The 18,819-nt window shown below is 41.4% G+C and overlaps 1 protein-coding gene across 4 annotated transcripts in view; it reads right to left on the bottom strand.

Moving 5' to 3' along the window:
* Nucleotides 1–433: 433 nt before the first annotated feature.
* LRRC3B (leucine rich repeat containing 3B) overlaps nt 434–18,819 on the bottom strand; it is a 35,514-nt gene continuing 17,128 nt past the window's right edge. Inside the window, exons 2-3 of one of the 4 annotated variants that reach the window (XM_031058915.1) lie at nt 1,524–1,697; nt 434–1,437 (exon numbers count right to left, since the gene is read on the bottom strand). In XM_031058915.1, the coding sequence (XP_030914775.1) occupies nt 753–1,436 (684 nt within the window). In that variant the 5' untranslated portion in view covers nt 1,437; nt 1,524–1,697 and the 3' untranslated portion in view covers nt 434–752. Of the gene's footprint in view, nt 1,698–15,314; nt 15,334–18,819 lie in introns of those variants that run through there. The other 3 variants (XM_031058916.1, XM_031058914.1, XM_031058913.1) reach the window with 3 other exon arrangements.

The raw sequence follows: 18,819 nt of genomic DNA, 5'->3' as shown, positions 1-18,819 counted from the left end.
AGGATGTGTCATCAACAAGAGCTTCTCCTTAGAAAGCTCATGCAAGGCAGTAAGTGAGTGTAAGATGAAAACCACCACATGCCCCTGGCTTACCTCTATTTGATGCCCTGAGTGCCTGGTTGCCTTCTCCCCAGCACTGCCAAAATGCCCTCTGAGAGGTTAAGCAAGCATCAGTCCCTTACACTCAAGAGTCAGGCACTCTGCTCTGCCCACACTGTGCCCCTTTCCCACCGTGGCAGGCAGCCCACAGAATGGGCCACCATTCACCAGCTGCTCACCTTGCACCCATGGGTGAGATGTGCCCTTTGGGGACTCCAATCCTGTACCTCTCACAGCCCACTTCATCATCGCTCCTCTCTTCTACCTCACGGGCACTGAACAAGCCAAGAGTGTGCTGGCACTGGATATGCTTCTGATCAACAAATTACTCTGCTTTACATGGTTCAAATTTAAGCTTTTATTTAGTTTTTAAATTAAAAAAATAAATTTCGTTATTAAATAGTGGAATGGGTCTAAACTAATGTTAACATATTAATTCACTTGCTTTAGGATACCACCAGAGAATAATTGAAGTTTACCACCCGGACAAAACTTTCTGTTAGAAAGGTCAACAGTGGCATAATTCAGTTAAACAGGAAAAAAAAAAGCCCCAAAAGTCTTAATGTTTACAATGTACGTTAGAAGTAAACCTCTGGTTTTAGTGTCATCCAACTCTAGTTTCCATCACAAAGGCAGTCATTGTATTCAGAATACTATACCACAGTGCTAATGTCATCGGCTTCATCTGGTTTCTTTTGCCTGCTTGGCAGGGATTTCAAGTACTCCAGGTGCCTCCGTGCATCCTCCTGGTTCTGTCGGACGTAATAAACCACGTAGGAGATCACCATGGTGAACCAGCCAAACATGGTGACCAGCATGGCATAGTCAGTAGTCTTTTTAGGGAGGTCGCAGAGGTCGGCGTCGTTGGCAGCGTTGAGGAAGGGTCTCCCCGCATGCTCGTCCAGCACAGAGGTCTTGCAGATGACATTGTTGGCCGTCTCGTGGTTGGAGGCCATGCTCCACAGCACCTGCTGCAGCGTGCAGTCACAGTGCCAGGGGTTGTTGGCAATTCTGGCCCTGGCCTTCAGGTTGTTGAAAGCGTTTTTGTGCACACTTTTAATCCGGTTGTCAGACAAATCCAGAGTCTGCAAGGTTTCTGCCACCCCTTTAAAGGCATGTTCATCGATAAACTCAATCCCATTTTTTGATAAATTGAGGACTCTCAGTTGGTGCAAGTCCTTAAAAATTTCGTTGGGGATAGATGTTATCTGATTAGAGTCCAAATAAAGTAAGACTGTTTCTGAAGGAAGATCTCTGGGTATCTCCGTGAGGTTTGCATTGCTACAGCTGACGTTCAGACCTCCGGTGTGGGAACAGAGGCAGCCTTTCGGGCACATACTGGCAGAAAGAAAGCACAGTATCAGGAGGACAAAACTTTGTAAGAGCAGACACATGGAGAGGGAACGAGTTAACCACAGGTCTACCAAATGCATGCTGGGGTGTCAGCATAATCACACGACCATTTCTCATTCAGCCGACAGGGTGGGAAAAGGATCGGCAAAGCTGAAACGTGGCTTCATTTTCTTCACCAGGATTAGTAAACACTGGTTACTAGCACATGGGCTTCCTCACAGTCAATACCCTTCTTAGAAGCATGCCTACAGAGAAGAAGGAAAAAAGGTTTTTTTATACCACAAACTCAAATTCTAACTTTGTTTTCATTAAAAAAAATAGAAATAAAAGGAGGTTAAAGGGAAATGCCACGCCAAAGGAATGATTTATTATCTTAAGTAACTCATATTAGCATTAATCTGGGTTTAGTGCATAAATCCCCAGGACATTTTTAAGAGGATAGAGTACACTTACTACAAATTGCACAGGTTTGGTCTTTAATACTTATTAGAGAAGGCACTGGTTTGCTTTTATCACAGACTCTTCTAAAACAGCTATAAAACTAAATTGCATTTTCCCTTGCTGAAGTAGAAGATGCATTGATAGGAGCTAAGACTTGTATCTCCAGCAACAGTGACAGGTTAAGTGAGGAATATGTGGTGGTTAATGTGAACTTATCTCCAAATAATTTATGCTATTTTAAGTCCAAACGCAAGTACTTCAGCAAGGAAATATTTTTACTATATCAAGGAAAAAAAATCAGGTAAAGCAAATGCTGCTACAAGACACCACAATCACCTGCCATCTCCTTGTTTGTCTCCCCCTCCTCCTTTGCTTTAGAATGCTGGATTTCTTGTACCTCCCAGCATTTGGTGAGAGCCACAGACAGAATTTATACCTTCAGTTTTTTTGAAAATTTTCTTTTCATGTAACAAAAAGAAATGGAACAATTGCCAAGAACTCACATACCCCACCCTCCAAAACAAATAAAACTCACAAAACCTATATATGAGCCAAACATTAAAAAATTGTATTCACGGCATGTAATTTGCTAATAGGACATATGAAAAATACTGCTTCTGCTTCTCCCCCCTCAAGCTGCTTTTAAAATAGCAAACATCCAGAAGCTTTTCCATTTTCTCCTTTAATTGGAATACAAATACAGAAGTCTGAAATGCTGACCTATATGGTTTCAAAGACAACCCTTCCTCCCCACCACCACCCCTATTATGGTAAACTATGAATTTAAAACAACAACAGGTCCATTTGTTTTCATGTACATGCTCTCTGTCTTTGTAGAAGCTCAGATATGTGTAGCCTTCGGGATGTATTTACATATAAATGAATTATGTTTTTTTCTAAATCCACACTGTAGCCCACTGAACAAGAAAATCCCTGCACAGAGGATATGTGTGATTTTACATGAAAAAGGAGAAATTGCATTGCAATCACTTTTTTACTTGCAGAACTGACATACCAACTGCAGTTGCTGACACATTGCAGTAATATGGATCGGATGTGTCAAGCATAATTTCAAACTCATAGCTCAAGTTCTATTTAACCCTTTCTGCTGAGGCTCAGTATGTCAGTAACCCCACAGGAAAAGAAAAATAAAACAACCCAAACCAATCTTAACAGCATGTACATTACTTGTGATTACTCCATGGCTTGGGAATGCTCGCACAAGTTCAGCATACTCTCACTGCAGCTACTGGGGAGACTAATGTATCACCGCTAATCTTCAACTTACCTATTGTTTAAATCAGTGATTGCCCAAGAACCTAAACAGAAAGCTTACACTTGGATTCCATAAAACTTCTACTCTAAAATTAAAAAGAAATGTACTTGTTTGAAATGAGAAATTGTGAAGTCAACCCTGGAAATGTGAAACTCCTTAGAAGGGAACTAGGCAGAGCATTAAAAGCTTCCTTTGAGGAAAGAGAGGTGAGGCAGCACCTCCCGAGTCAATGAAATCTTTCATGACCTCTGTGGAAAAAACAGGGTTTACATGAAAGAGCCCTGCTGCGGTGGGTGCATCCTTCCCATTTCTCCCTTTGGCTCTTTGGTCACTGCAGTGTCTGCTCTTCAGACCAGACAGAAATCTGCTACAGAAGTTGTTTTTCCCCAGCCTGCCCAAAAGCGCTAAGTACTTGCTAAAATGTGCAGCCCATTCGGAGGCCAAGCCGGAGCTGGCAGCTGCTCCCCCTGGCACTCGGAGCTGGCAATCTGCTGCTTTCTCCAGCAGCCCTGGGTGCTGTGGCAGGACAGCCTGTCCCCTGGAAAAACAGCCACCTATTTTCTTTTCCCTTCATGTTCATGTGTCTCATTACTGTGTTGCTGCACCAGAAGAGTAGATGAGTGGTGCAGCAGCTCATCACCACAGAAGGAGCATCATCTCATCACCTACTGCTTGTACACAATGGCTTCCCACCGCTGGCGCTGGAGCTCTGCTGCAGGACAGATGGGGGGGGAAAGAGCAAATACCTGAAGTAGTCTCGGGAGCTTCATTTGATAGAAGCACAAAAATGATACCGTTCCCATCAGAGTGTGACAAATGAATATCAAATTTGCTTCATTACAGGCTAAAAAAACCCAGTCAACCTGCAAATACAGCATAGACTCTGCTGAGTCCTCCACAGCACTGTTACACCACCAAAGAGCATGTATCAAAGAGGCCCCAAGTCCCTTTGTAGAACATCCTGATCCCACTGAAGACAAATGAACCTATTTAATGCATTAATGTGTTTAGAGAAAGAAGTAGAGTCATTACTGACGAAACAGGATAGTGTTTAATGAAGCAGTGCCTCTTCTAAAGGCCTAACTAAGTAAATTAATATAGAGAGGAAAGAACTCACAATGTTTTAAGTTGCTAGATAGAGCAAATACAAGTTTAAACCTGCAATTAACAACCCACTCAACAAAACTTGTCTGAGTAAGAACAAAGCTCAGCAAATTCCCAGTAAATTAACCAGAAGAAACACAATGGGACTGAGCATCAGTCAGGGTAAACAGAGCTTTGTTTGCTTCAGAATATGCGATCGAAGGGATATCTGAGGTTTGTTTTCAACAATAAACTTAGAGCAAGAACTTTCTTTACTTCTGGTGACTGCAAGAAAAGAAAAGAAAACTAGGATTCACATATTTCTAATGCCAGTAGGAAGATCTGTGGCTTCTTGAGCTGTATCTAATTTCCTCTTGCTTGGAACACAATAAATAAAGAAGGTGTCAAAGTTGGAACAAACACAATAGAGATATACCAGAAGAAACAGTAATGACTACAGACAAAGGGATGAAAGACACAGAATTAAAATAAATTTGTGAATCAATTATAAATCTGCAAATAAAGCAAAAAGAAAAAAAGAAATTAAAAAGTGAACGAAGGCACAGGGAAATGACAGCAATACCAGGAGCACCTGCAGCACGATGGTATAAAAAAGCTTTTTGTGCACATTTCTAAAATACAAGTACAAACATAGAATACCTAACACAAAGTCAAATATTGCAGGGGAATAATACTACAGACAAAAGATTGCACAGAAGAGCTCTTTAGAGTCTTGCAATTTAAACAGGTTTCCAAGGCTTCCTCTTTCTCAAGTTCCCCCAAGACCATTCACTCAGTGCCTACGTCCAACAATGTAGGAAAATGTACAAATCCTAAAATCTTCAGGGAAAACACACTGCTTTTAATACATAGTGAGATTTCTACTGAGCTTCAGGTGTCAGGTACTTGCAAGTGTTTGTCTTTACTACAAACAAGGTGCAGAGACTGTATCTTAGCTCCTGAATGCAACACTACTAAATTATCTAATTGAATGATAACTTCTCCCCACAAGAACCAGTGATGTGAGGAAGCATTGGTGCCTCCAACTACTGACATGGGAAAAGGCTTCACAGACTCAAGAAAGTGACACATAAACTGCAGGACAAGACAGCCTGCAATACTAATTTATTCTGTTTTGTCTTCAAAGAAAGACAGAGGAGGATAGGAAATCCTATAACCATCACAGAACAGCCAAAAAAATGACACAGGCTGAGATGTTTTGTTGTTTAGGGCAATACTAAGACAACAAAAGATGCATAAAAAGACATACATGTTTAGTTAAATATGTCTGACTAGGGGAAGTGGTTTCTACTGCAGTGTTGAGACTTTCAGAGTCCACATGGCAGCTTTGGTCATCACCCAAGTACTCACACAGTTCCTGCCTCCATAAGAGAGAATGGAACAGATACCAAATCCTTGCACTTGAGAGCCAGCCACTGGTCTCAGAGGACTCAAAAGCAGAGACTACAACAAACCTTGAGAGGTATTCTGCCTACAGTACGTTGAACACACACAAACCCTCAAGCCCTCAGGTGAAATCACTGGCGCCATTTGTCGATGACACTCTTCCTGAAAATTTGTATCTTTCAGATGCAAGAGGGGGATTTACTACCTATTTGTTCAGCAGATGGCTTCTCCAGGCATTGTGAATCTACATTTTAGTAGGGTCCTTCAAAAATTACTTCCTAGCACTACAAAACCTGTGACAGTAAAATATCTTTGTTCAAGTTGTTCCAGTAGGACAACACTTGGAATTTCACCTGAATTCTCAGACAGTGTCAGGTGAACTCCGAAACATTTTTTTTGAGGAAAAATCAAGACCATTACCCTTCTCCTGACACTTCTTCATCAAGCAAGATCTCACACATAAAGACAAAACCATGACCTAATGTATTTAATATAAATGTTTTTATGGGATGATTCCTGTTGTAAATTACAGAATGAGGGCCACAAATTAAGTCTGTAGAACAGGATCACACAGGTACATGCCATCACAAGAGCCCCCAGACTCACACACAGCATCCTCACTTGTTTTGCCTGCTTGCCAAACACTCATGGGAAGAATAAGCAACAGCTCTCTGCTCTCTCTTCAAAGCTGGACCCACTGATGAAAAGGATTGCATCTATTACTCCAGCAATGTCACAGGGGTCACAGCTAACTACTAATGCTCAGCAACTGCACACACAGTTTGTACTAAAGTTTACCGAAGGCTCCATGAGTAGAAAGGAATTTCTTTTTACTGTAGCTGATGTGCTCAAACGAGCAGGCAGGATCAGAACAGGGAAAAGGAAGAAGCCAATGGATCAACCACAGGGGGTGAGCTGTTGGCTGCATCATGACTATACTCAATCTGTCTGGTCTGTCACTTTTCAACCACCAGAAAAACTGGAAAAAATTAGGTACAATCCAGCTTCCTATGAATGTGGATCACAGGGACTGATGCACAATTCACCTGCCTAGGCTTACCACGCTTCCAAGGATATACAGCTGTAAAGCTTAAGTGACTTTGCTACTAACTTTAGGCACAGTACCCAGAGAAGCCCTCATTTGAAAATGGATCCCAAATGGCACTGCAGAGCTCCACAATCCCTGGGATCACAGAGTCCACAACAAACATCACTGTGTTCTCAGTTAATACTGAAGGTATCCCTACAAACAACTGCAGGCCCCCCACATGAGAGATGCACTGCACCTATCAGGGTGCCTCCCATCCTCCTCTCATACAGCCCATACAACTCACATATGAATCTAGAGACAGCTCCTGTTTCTGTGGGCAGCTCCACTGCCTTCAAAAGAAGCTCTCAACTCTCAGTAAGCCCTCAGGAGATCCCTGAAAAAGAGCTCAACTTTTCAAGCCTGGTCTAAGTAAAGTCCTACCCTTCAGAGTAACAACTTTCTTGCGTGCCAGCATCGGAATTTTGATACGGAATTAGAAAAGTCCAGGAAATGAGACTCCTACAGGGCTCTTTTTTTAGACATCTTTAAAGCAAACTTGCACTTTGAATAAATATTAAAGTTTTATAACTAAAAATCCATTAAATGGAGCACTGAAAAAGATCATTATTTTAACTTCCAGAAAATTACTGAGATGCTTCATAGTTTTGAAAGACCTGACATTATAATAACTTTTTTCCCTCCTTTAAGACATCGACTATGTTGGTTTATAGAAAAGATGCTCATTGATAAATCTAGTTTTCTATTTTCTATTAAAACAGGTCTTAACCTTGCCATATTGAATATTTTTGGGTTACATCGGTTTAGCAAATTAACCATTGAAATAGAAAATAAGCCCCTTTCTAATACATTGTTTCCCACGAGTTCTGCTTCCTGTAATGCCAGTCTGCTTCTTATAAAACACACACTCCCCACCCCGCTATCCCCCATCCATAGAGCTGTGGTTGATGACTTTGTACCCCCCTTTTTTTCCCCACTGTCATAAAAAGCCATGTACTACTTTATCTCTAAAAATATTACCTTGCAATAAGTATTGACAAAACAGCCATAAAATGGAGATTATAGGCTAAAATTAACAGGTGATTTTCCAGCTGAAAACTCCAGTTAGCTAGAGGACTAAGGACAGGACAATTTTATCTGAATCCAAAGAAAGAGATTTGCCACCACTACTCCCAAACAATTGCTAATGGCCCATTTAGGAAGAGTTAAAACAGAGAAGATATATGGAGAAAGAACTATTTATATACCTCCTACCCTTAATGAATCTTACACTCCTGGTAAATACAGACCTCCCAGTAAGCTGCACACTGGGCTGTCCTGTGCCCCAGGTTTGAGAGAGCTGAGCCTCTGGAGGCCAGCAGAGTCTGTGCCCATTGGGGGAAAACCTCCATCAAATCCTGCCTGGCTCCATCAACATCTGCAGGCTGAATCAGCCCACAAATTTTGAAAACACAAGACTGATGAAAAAATAAGAAGTTGAGGGGTTTTTTTACGCACCTATAGATATATGATAAAACTACACCATGGCAATGTGACTGACTGACCAAGTGGGCACTGAGCTGAAAAGTGATCACACTTGAGAGCTGGAGCTGGACCGGAGCAGTAGGACCCAAAGGGGAACACAGCAGCCACTTCCGACCTCTGTGCTGTCTGTGCACTATTGAACATCAAATTGCATGGGTACCAACTGAATTCCTCTAAACAAACAACACAATCCTTTAAAAAAATGCCACCTATGTGCTGTTAGCACACCAGGACAAGGGCAATCTCACTAGCTGCACAGAGGGACTGCGATCAGGCAACTCAACCCTCTCCATGGCTCCAGGACAACATGAGGAAATTCCATTCAGCAGATGAAACAAGAACCTGGTTTGGATTCCCAGGACAATCTGTGCCTTTCACACATCTCTCCCTGTCACTCCTCAAACCTGGAGGCCTGGCTGCTCCACAGCTCAGCCACCTTGAAGGTAGGCAGCTAAGATGCTATGAAGCACCAAACCAGAGAGGTGCCATGACCTGCTTGCAAGGTCATTTAAAGTCCCAGATGAAAGTCTCCAGCAGTGGAAGAGTTTCAGGATTTCAGAATATGGCAAGATGAAAAATCCTAAAGCAGTAAAAAGAGAAATTAATAGAAGCCAACGGCAAATGAGGTGGGAAAAAAGGGGTGCAAAAGATCACTGATTCTATGAATAATTGAAATGTCATGATTAATCAGTGTGAGCCTGAACTTAAACTACATAATGGATTCATTATCTAATGAAACACTAAATGTACTCAAACTGAAATATTCTCCCCTAGGACAGGACTCAGAATGCCAGTCGACATTTTGTTCCCAAAAAACAGCCAGTATAGGCATCTATATATAACTGCAAACCTTTTCCAGTTGTAGAAGCAAAGTTTATAGATCCTGAGCTATGAATGCCCTACCTTACCTGTCAGAGTAATAAAATGGTTGAGGAGAGCCAAATGAACATTTTAAGCTATAATTACTTTCTGATTGTGAGATCACTGAATGTATCACTCCTTATTACAGATTAACATCTTAATTATACTGTGTGGGCAAATGAATCAGCACTTTAAGACTGATGGGTTGGGTTCATGTTCAAAAATGTATTTGACTTTTTTTCCTTTTCACATCAAGTCAGGAATTATTTCACAACTCTCAGCTGATAAATAATTGTGTGAAACTTAGCAGATATAATAACAGATTGATGACAGAAAAAATATTACCAATCATCTCCTATGATGCTTTGCTATTGGAAGTCTTCCGTGGCAACACATTTCTTGGAATGAAATTTGGTAACTTGCTGGAAATTAAAGAAACAACTGCTGGGGATGCTGTTAGACCTCGTTCTTTTGAGCCTTAACAAAGATTGAATCACCTGCTTTTTAGAAGGTATTCAGTGCTGCCTACTTCTCTTCGTTATCTCCTGCACCCTCTTCATCTGATGCAGACTACAGACGGCTCCTGTCCCTTCCCTGAGCAATATATCCTGATGGGAAATATAAACAGCATTTTGTGTGCACACCTATGCCATTTGAAAAAAAAAAAAGTTACATACACTTACAGTGCACATGTAGTTGCAACATAGAGCAAGTTAAAAATGAAAGGTACAAGATGTAAGATACATTATAATCTTTAACATCATTTATCACTATATTCGGAAGTAATTGTCTTGAAAACCTATAGAAGAGATGAATAAAGGCTCAAGATATGCCAGTTATTGCTCAGCAAACACATCTGCAAAAAGATTTTTATACCACTATATAAGAACATGAAAAACCACATTACAGATGCTAAAGGAAAATGCTCCAACACACACAAACGACTACTTGTCAAGACCTCTCCAAAGCCTCATCACTTTTTTCTAGATTATTAGTGTGCATCAGAGTTTGGGATTATATTCTACCAAGTCTCAGTCACATTTTTTGAGAAAACATCAACAACCATTCTATTTGGCAAGAAAATCCTTTCCAGTTGCAGCTGAGTCAATCCTCCACATGATCTATAGTAGGAAAAAAATATACTCTGAAAGCTTAAAATAACCTGAAGTGGAAATGCTTCATCTTCCTTGGGTAAAGAGATCCAGACTAAAGTCTTTTTCTAAAGTCTGGTTATGAGGAGAATACCTAGGAGCCTTTCATGTATAAGGAATGCTGTAGGTTTTCAAGAAATGTGATACAACCCAATGGAAAATGCTTTCATCATGAGATGTCAATTTCACAATATTTGCCAATTTATTTTTCTCCCATATTATAAAACAACATGGTCAAAGTGAAACAGACAAGTGCCGAGTTGGAGCCATACTCTTTCCAGTAGCTAATGATGGATGCTCCCTCAACTTAATTAGGCAGAATCTATCAGATCAGAGATAATCTTGTCTTGATCTCAAGATAATTACACTGATTACCTCAATGATTACCAGCATAATCAGTGGCAAGTCTTGCAATTTAATCTTGATAACTGCATCTGGTGACTGCAGATGGTGTCCTTGCCCAGTCGAAGACCTCATTCTATTTTTGCAAAATGCAAATCTAACCCCTGCTAACAAAACTGTGTTATCAGAAATCGACAGGCCTTTAAGGAACTAAGGCTATTGCAAAGATAAGCAAGATTCAGACCACCTAGAGATCCTTCTTCTACTTTTAAAGGTGTTTATTTGGTCTTGTGTACTGTGATCTTTAGGCTCATTTGAGGTTCACCCAAATGCTCCTGCAACTTAGTAGAAGACAGAGGTTGTAATTAGGCTGGGGAGGCTGTGCTGATAATAAGGTCAGCAAGGCAGAAATGAGCGTGCTGACCTAGGGGACTGTTCAGCGAGGGACACGGTGGTGGCTCTGCAAAGCTGCCATCAGTGCCCAAAGCAGCAGCAGGACAGCAGGACAGCTGCCGGCAGCAAACACCTGGGCACCATGGAATGCTGTGAGAGGCGCTGTGGACTCCAAAGCAGGACAGGGAGAAGGAGAACAAAACAGAGAATGGCTGAAAGCTGCTTTTTCCAGCTGACCTTCTGTCACAGAGCAGGTTCCCAGGAACTACAATGGGCCACCACAGATGGAACCATTTATTGGGCTAGACAGCCCAACAGGAAATACAGATGTGAGCAGAGGAAGTGCCCCAGTGACAGTTCAGCACCCACTTTCACAAACTCTTGCTTTTACTGGGTCTAGATTACCCTGCTGCGTTAAAACCCAGGAAGCCAAGGCTGCTTCTCTTCCTGCACAACTTCCCAGTGACACAAACATAGAGCAGTAATTCATGGCACAAAGAATTTGAAAGGAAAGAAGTCAGCAGAAGCTATTACTAAAATGAAGCAACCTGAATAATAGTAATATACAAGATGAGACTAGCAAGGAAAAGAACACACTTCCAGAGCAATTACTCTGAAAAAATCTTAAAGGGGAGGGAAAAACCCACAAGACAAATTAGCAAAAGGGGACAGCAGTTAAAATTTAGTACCTCAGCAGTTATTAATTCAGCTCCTTGTGCTTTGAAACATGCCACCTGTATAGTAACTGTGACAGTGGTCACAAGGGTTCTTGATTGAGGGAAGAGACGAGAATGTTGACTCCATCTTCAGAAGGCTTGATTTATTATTTTATGATATATATATATTACATTATAACTATACTAAAAAGAAATAGAAGGAAAGGTTTCTTCAGAAGGCTAGCTAAGCTAAGAATAGAAAAGAAAAGAATGATAACAAAAGCAGCTCTCTCGGACTCTATCCGAAATGGCTCGGTCCTTGATTGGCCATTAATTATAAACATCCAGGATTTTTAATGAAAAGGATGTCTGCAACAAGTAACAGTGCCTTAAAGAAGCATGCAGAAGTAGAGTAACTCATTTAGAAAAATGCAAGAAAAACAAAATGTGTACCAGCATATAAAAGAAACCAATCAAGTTTGAAAGTTCCAATTAAAAGCTCTAAACCTAAGAGTGAATGCTCAAAACCACAAGCTTCTCCTAATGAAATTAAAATTGTGATTTAACAATATAATTCAGAAAATAGCAAAAGAGACAGCAAGTATGGAATAATTATGAGATCAATAAGCAATTAAGCAACTTTAAAAGACATTCAAGTAACCTACAATCAAGTGACACACTGAGTTAGCTGCAAGCCATTTGACCTCACCAAAGAAACTGGCTGATCAGTGATGCTGCTTTTGCTGTGCCAATGGTTATTACACCTGCACACTGCCATTTGCATAGCTGGAGAGCCAAGAGCATTCCATTTCTGCACTAAAGGTGTCAAGCAAAGTATCATAACCTACTGTATCAAACCATCCACCCAAAACCACATCCCCACTTCTAATATTTTAATCCATGAACAGCTTCAAATAACTGTAATTTCTTTTTCATTAGCTTGCCAGGGAAACTTACCCTTTTTTTCTGTCCTAATAATAGATTTTCCCTCTATATTTAGGTATCATTATAGCTCTAAAAGCTCAACATGTGGTAATCTGGAATAGTCAAACTCAGGGATTTAGTACTTTCATGAAAGCAAGACTACTAAGTTCCCATCAGGACCCACTTTTAGCTCTGCTGGCTGCTGCTACCATTAGAAGCTGTGGAAAAAACTAGCCCAAGTACAACTTCTGCAGCCCTGCTTCAGGTGAGGATCTCCCAAGAAAGAAAAATCTAGCAGTGTAAAGCTTCAATGCCATCTTGTGCTGGCAGCACTTCCCTAATTAAGAATTTAAGGCCAGATGGAGCCATTAGATCATCTAATCTGACCCCCTGCCTGCCACATGACGTGTCATTTTACCAGTAAGCCTCATATTGACCCCAAAAATTTAGGTCAGACTGAAGCATGTCTGAACTGAGAAGACTTCTATGTGCCCAGGGCAATACCTTTTGTGCCCACTGTTCTTGCAGCACCCTGTATCAACAATCACCATAAGAGTTAAACTGCCCTAGCAGACATCTCTGCTCCACCAGGATCCAGACACCAAGCAAGTGTCTGTTCTCAAAAGAAAGGATACACTGAAAGATAATGTTCCACTGTTCATCATCAAGAGCTCCATGTTACCACTTTCTCCAAATGAAAGTTAAACAAACTGACTATTTTTTAATCTGTTGGTGAGTTACATCAGGCCCTCAGCCGCCATTAAGGAACGGTTCAAATTACATGTGTTACATCTAACCAACAATCAGCATGTTTTCATTTTGAAATAAGTGCCCTGGAGCATCCCCAAGGCTTCCCAGGAAGTCAGGTAATTTTTATTTTTTTTTAAACCATGTAGTAGGACTTCTCCAAAGTCGTAATAAAACTTGCTGTATTAAGTTTCTCTTCTGAGGACATACAATGATAGCAAGTCATTATTACAACTTGAGGTTGCAGGCTGAAATACTTTACGGGTTGGTTCTCTGACCCTTACTCAGCAAAAATCTTTAGCCTGTTTGCAGCTTATCAGCTTGGTAAGGGGCGAGAGAGCCTTCCACATTGACAGCATTGAAATAAAAGTTATCACCAACTGCTAAATGAAAGGAACAGCTCTAAAAAAAATAAACCTGCTTTTCTCAGTGGAAATAAGCACCAGGCTTTATTAGACATGGAACCTAGCTGTGCAAAAAACAAAAGCAAGGCACAGCTGCTTGACACTGAGTGTGCAGAAATCTTCCAGTCAGTCGCTTTTCCCAAGGAGAAAACAAAAGGAAGGAAAAGCCAAAATGAAGTGTTGCAATGGCTACCTCCAAGAAGAGAACAAACCCTTGAGGTCACATTTTCACTAAAGGAAAAGAAGTCTTTATCAGCAGCACTAGAGCACAACAGGAACAGATTGAAACTTGGTTCAATAAAAGCCTTATTTTAAAGACAAGAGTGTATCAGCTCTTCATGTGTCCCCTCTGAGGTTATACAGCCAAGTTGACTTTGGCAGACCTAGCTGATACAAAAAGCAGGAGTTGTGAAGGAAAGAAAAAAAATCTTGATTAGCTGGGCAATGATCCAATAAGCAAGACACTTGAGGCTGCAAGTTCACAGCTGAAGAAGCTCAGGTAGAAATAATTTATAGCAAATTAAGTTAGGTCATGATAATGAAATTTAAAGACATGTGGGGCACAATTTATTTTACTAAGGCTTGTTGAAAAGTGAAACCCAAGCAGAGCAAGCAGGAAGGCTAATTTAACTCTGGTTACTGTTGGCATTGGCACAGAGATAAACTTAACCTGACACACTTGGAATGGGAAAGAGAATGTAAGAATAGGATTTTTAAAAAAACTTTTTAACACCATTTCTCCACATTGCAGAGGAAAACAGGGCAAATTCAATCCTGTGAATCATGGCTGCTTGTTTCCCAATTATAAAACATCCTGGCACACAGCCCTCAGTGGCAAGCGCAGTGAAAACAGCTGATTGCAAGAGTTGGGAAAGGATGGATAACAACATCTGCACTGCGAAGCCCCTGCCATCAAGGAGCAGGAGGGAGGATGGAAAAACCTAATGGGAAAAGGTCTCCTAAGAGGTACAGTCCCCTTGCAGGTCACTGGAAACCAGCAGAAATGGCAGGAGGGATGCTGTCATCATTGAAGGCTCTGCAAGGTACCTCAACAGGTTATCTGGCGGCAGCCTGGGCTTTGGCAGCACTCGGCAACAGACGAGGTCCACGGTGTCCTCAGCTGTCCCTCCTGCCACCCACGTCCCCCACGCTGTGAAAAACGCCAGGTGAAGGGGAAACAAGAGTCACTATAATGGATGAATGCAGCAGTTTGCAGGAGGGGGGAGGGAGAGAGTAATGAAAAAGTGTTAATATTGAAGTAATAAAGCTTGTGGCCATTTTTCAGTCTGAAACGCACAACACCATAAAACAATGCCTAAAGGCACTCACTTCTGTTCCAAACCACCTGCACGCTAAGGCACCCTGCGATTAGCACATAAGTTGTTTACTACCAGTCTTATTTCAGCCAGACTCCAGGAGAGCCATAAAGCTGAATTTCTTCACTCAGTACAGGAGTCCAAGTGGCCTCAGGTTTTCCCAGGTATGCCAAGCCCCAGTGTGTCACCTGCGGTCCCTGCCCAGTCACTAACCCATTCATTTCTAGTAAGATGTATAAAAGTCAAATCAAAGCAAAGGAAATCTGTGCCTGGCACATGGCATACATACACTCTCCTTCTTGCCTGCTTCTCCTCGAGTTCCTGAAGCAACAGCTACTCTCAGTGAGGTGTGTTCAGCACAACTACGATAGTGGCTTTATCTGCCAGTATTCCTTGTATCACACTTCCCCAAAATGGTCTGGGCACTGGTTGGTAAAATGAGACTTCTATTTCCTCTCCTGAAACAATTCCTTCAAAAAAAAAAAAAAAAGTAATGGAGAAGTAATGAAATACAATGGCAAAGCAAATAAATAATGGATATTCTTTTGAAATTAAGACATTTTCATCTGTTTATTTGTCACTTGCCTCTTTTTTGTTTGTTTCTTTGGTTTGCTCTTTTGTTTGGCCCAAATAAAAGCATGTGAGTTCAAAGCAACTCACTTTTTTTCATCTGTCAGAAGCAAATATTACAATTCAGGGACTCTTACAGAGATGGCCCAGCTACAAAAAAAAAGTCCTTGTCTCACTGAGAGTCCTACTAATTCAAGGACAAAAAGATAGAGGCTCTAAGAATAGTGGTACCTACAGGAAAGTTTAAGGCTGAAAGAAAAGCCTGTGGAATTGCAGGAATAGCGAAGAATAAAGAGAAGCAGAAGTGAATCTCAGGCCTGTGCAGGCACCATGAAGGGAGGAAGCCAGATGTGGGAGTTTCATATGAGAGACCACACTGGCTCACAAGCCCAAGGGTGAACTCCTTACAGTCTGGAGCCCAGTGAAACTGCCAAGCCTTAACAAGTTCTATAAATTATACCATCTTTCTGGGAGCTACATGACAAACCATGAAACAGCCCAGCAGCAGCATCCTATTGACTAATACAATAGAGAGAGAGATACACTGGTATGGTAAAAAAACAGTTTTCCCCATATTTACACACCTTCACAATGACAGTCAATAATGAAAAGCGCCCTGTTAACTGTCCTCCTTTTTTTGAAGGCACCTTTACCTCTTAAGCATTCAATTCTCACATTTGAATAAAGTCAGGAGTCCAGGACATACAAAAAAGTCCAAATGGCCTAAACAACACTGTTATCGAGTCCCAGGTTATGTACTATGAAGAACACCACAAGTAAACCAAACTGTATCACTTGAGAGCAGGATTTTCAAATATTTTTCCTTGTGCTTCCCATCATGGGAAACATTATCTTAGTCATTCTCCTTTCCTTAGTTGCCATAGATGCAGTGCCACAGTTCTGCAGCAACACGCAGCCATCTTCATAAGCTGGTTCAGATCTGAGCACTGCTGCACTTCTGACTGCTTCCCTTCTTGCTTTCAGTCTGGCAAAGGTATCCTCTAGTTCCATCCTGCCCTTCCCCACTGGACAGTGAGGATAACAGACTAGTTCAAGCACATTAAAATAGATTAAGCTTCTGTAATGAAGTGGTGCCATACACCTTGCAGTGTCACTTGTTCTGGTCCAGGAACAGTTTGCATGCACCCCAAAAGGATGTTTTCTGAAAATGACAGATCTTCCATCTCTTCCAGCTGCAAGGAGAGCCCATCCTTGCAATCCTACATTTAAAACCATTGCTAGCCTGAGGAGCAGCCCAGTGTTAAATCTCAGTCAACATAGTGCTGGTCAACCCATCTTCACACTGATCCATGACACGTGAGCAGCAGTAGGGTGTTCACAGTGCTAACAGCCACATGTTATTGCACTACCAGGGCTCTCACAGTGCTCTGAGCTCAAAAGTGTCCCCAGAACACATAAGGGAGACACTCACAGCGTGGTTACCTGTGTGTGCTCCCAGCCACCACACGGCTGCACCATGGCAAGCAAGGACACTGCAGGCTGGCAAGCCCATGGCTCCTTGGGGAATGAGCCTCAACAGCCCCAAAAGGCTACTGTGATGGGTCTGCTTCCCTTTTGATTAATATATTCAACCTCTCCTTTCTCCTTCCACCAAAAAGCTGTAATTTTGCAAATAACCCCTCTAGAATTCTTCAAAGATGCACACAAAAATGCACTTTGGCAAAAACGTCTGCAAACAGGGAGGAATGGGCATGTCAACCATCAATCCAGGAGGTGTCTTCCAAATTCATCTACCATACTAACCCATCACATCATCATTTCATATTATAAAGTTACTTTCATGGCTGTACAAAAAGCTCCATTAAGAATGAATGATTAGTTCTCCATCAATGACTTTAACATCTGCCTTAGTAAGGCAATCATTTATTAATAACAAAATAAATAGCTAGGCTTCTCTTAGAATAAATTTTAGTAGTAAAATGAGAGGAAAAAAGACTCTATTTATAACTTGTTAGTATATATTTTATTTAAAGTTACCCAAGTACTTCCCAGGCAAAATGCTACACCCTGCCTTTACTCATTAAAACATGGCCTGAAGTTTAATGAAGAGGAAAAAAAAAATTTAATATCTTTTCCTATACAGTAGCATTCTTTCAGCTAAGTAGTTTCTTATTTCTGCTGCCTTTTTCATAGCATCCATATCAATACTGCTACTAAAATTTTAATGGCTATTTAGTGTTACTGGAACACACATGTTTTCTTTATTAAACATGAATTTTAAAAATATTTGGAAAAATTAAAAACATTATACAACATGAAAAATTTCAACCAAAATACAAAATTTAAACCATGCTGGCATTTTTCTGTCTTTCTAAAAATATGGTACTTTATCAGTTTCTCCTTCTGGAGCTTTCAGTCAGCTCTCTTCAAAACAAAGAGAAGGTGCTTCTTTGGTGCACTAAAGGTTGCAGCTTTTTATGAACAGGTGAACAAGGTGGCCCCACGGAATGCTGCTTGGCTGGGCTCACACTCAGGAGCTGAGCAATGATCTGAAGCAGAAGCTCAGATGGTTGTGGTGAGGTCCTGCAATGTGTTTTCACAGGAGACACCTGATGTGGGCTGTTTTATGAACAGTCCACCATGAGCAGACACACATTGCAATTCTGACTTCACAAGATGTGATGACAGCAGCAGATATGCTGAGGAAAATAAACAACCTTTTTATGTGTAGCAGTGCCAGCAGAAAGCAGCCCAGAAGTTGGTACAACTACTCTTGGGAATAATTACTGCAACACTTCCAGCCTCCCACTAATTTTGAGGCAGTGCCACAGTTCCCATGCACAGCCATTCTGTCTTCCATGCAGGAGGAGGAGCAACCCTGGCAGATCTCCACGTGCTGCCAGGCTGAGTCCTAAGTGCTGTGCAACCCTCTGACAGTCACTGGCTGTTTCTGGAATCTAAGAAAGGGAAAGGCTTTTAAAAAGTTATGATGAACTTAAATCTGGTGGAGCCGTGCTGGAAAGGTAAATGAATGCTGCTGAGGACAAATAGCTCCTCAGCTCTCACTCCATTCAGCGTGGATGCCCCATGTCTCTCTGGAGGGCAGGGCTGACCAACCTCTGCTCCCCATCAGTGACACACGCTCAGCAGCAAAGGAATGATCTGTGCTTTGCACCTGTTTGCCCAGACTGCTGCCAGGCTTGGAGCTCAGAAGGCAGAAGCCAAAATCCTGCCTCAGGCTGATGGCTTCACCCAAGAAGCAG

This window comes from Geospiza fortis, unplaced genomic scaffold (genome assembly GCF_000277835.1).
Source record: "Geospiza fortis unplaced genomic scaffold, GeoFor_1.0 scaffold231, whole genome shotgun sequence".
Taxonomy (NCBI): Eukaryota; Metazoa; Chordata; class Aves; order Passeriformes; family Thraupidae; genus Geospiza; species Geospiza fortis.
This window is presented reverse-complemented; position numbering and strand designations above follow the sequence as displayed.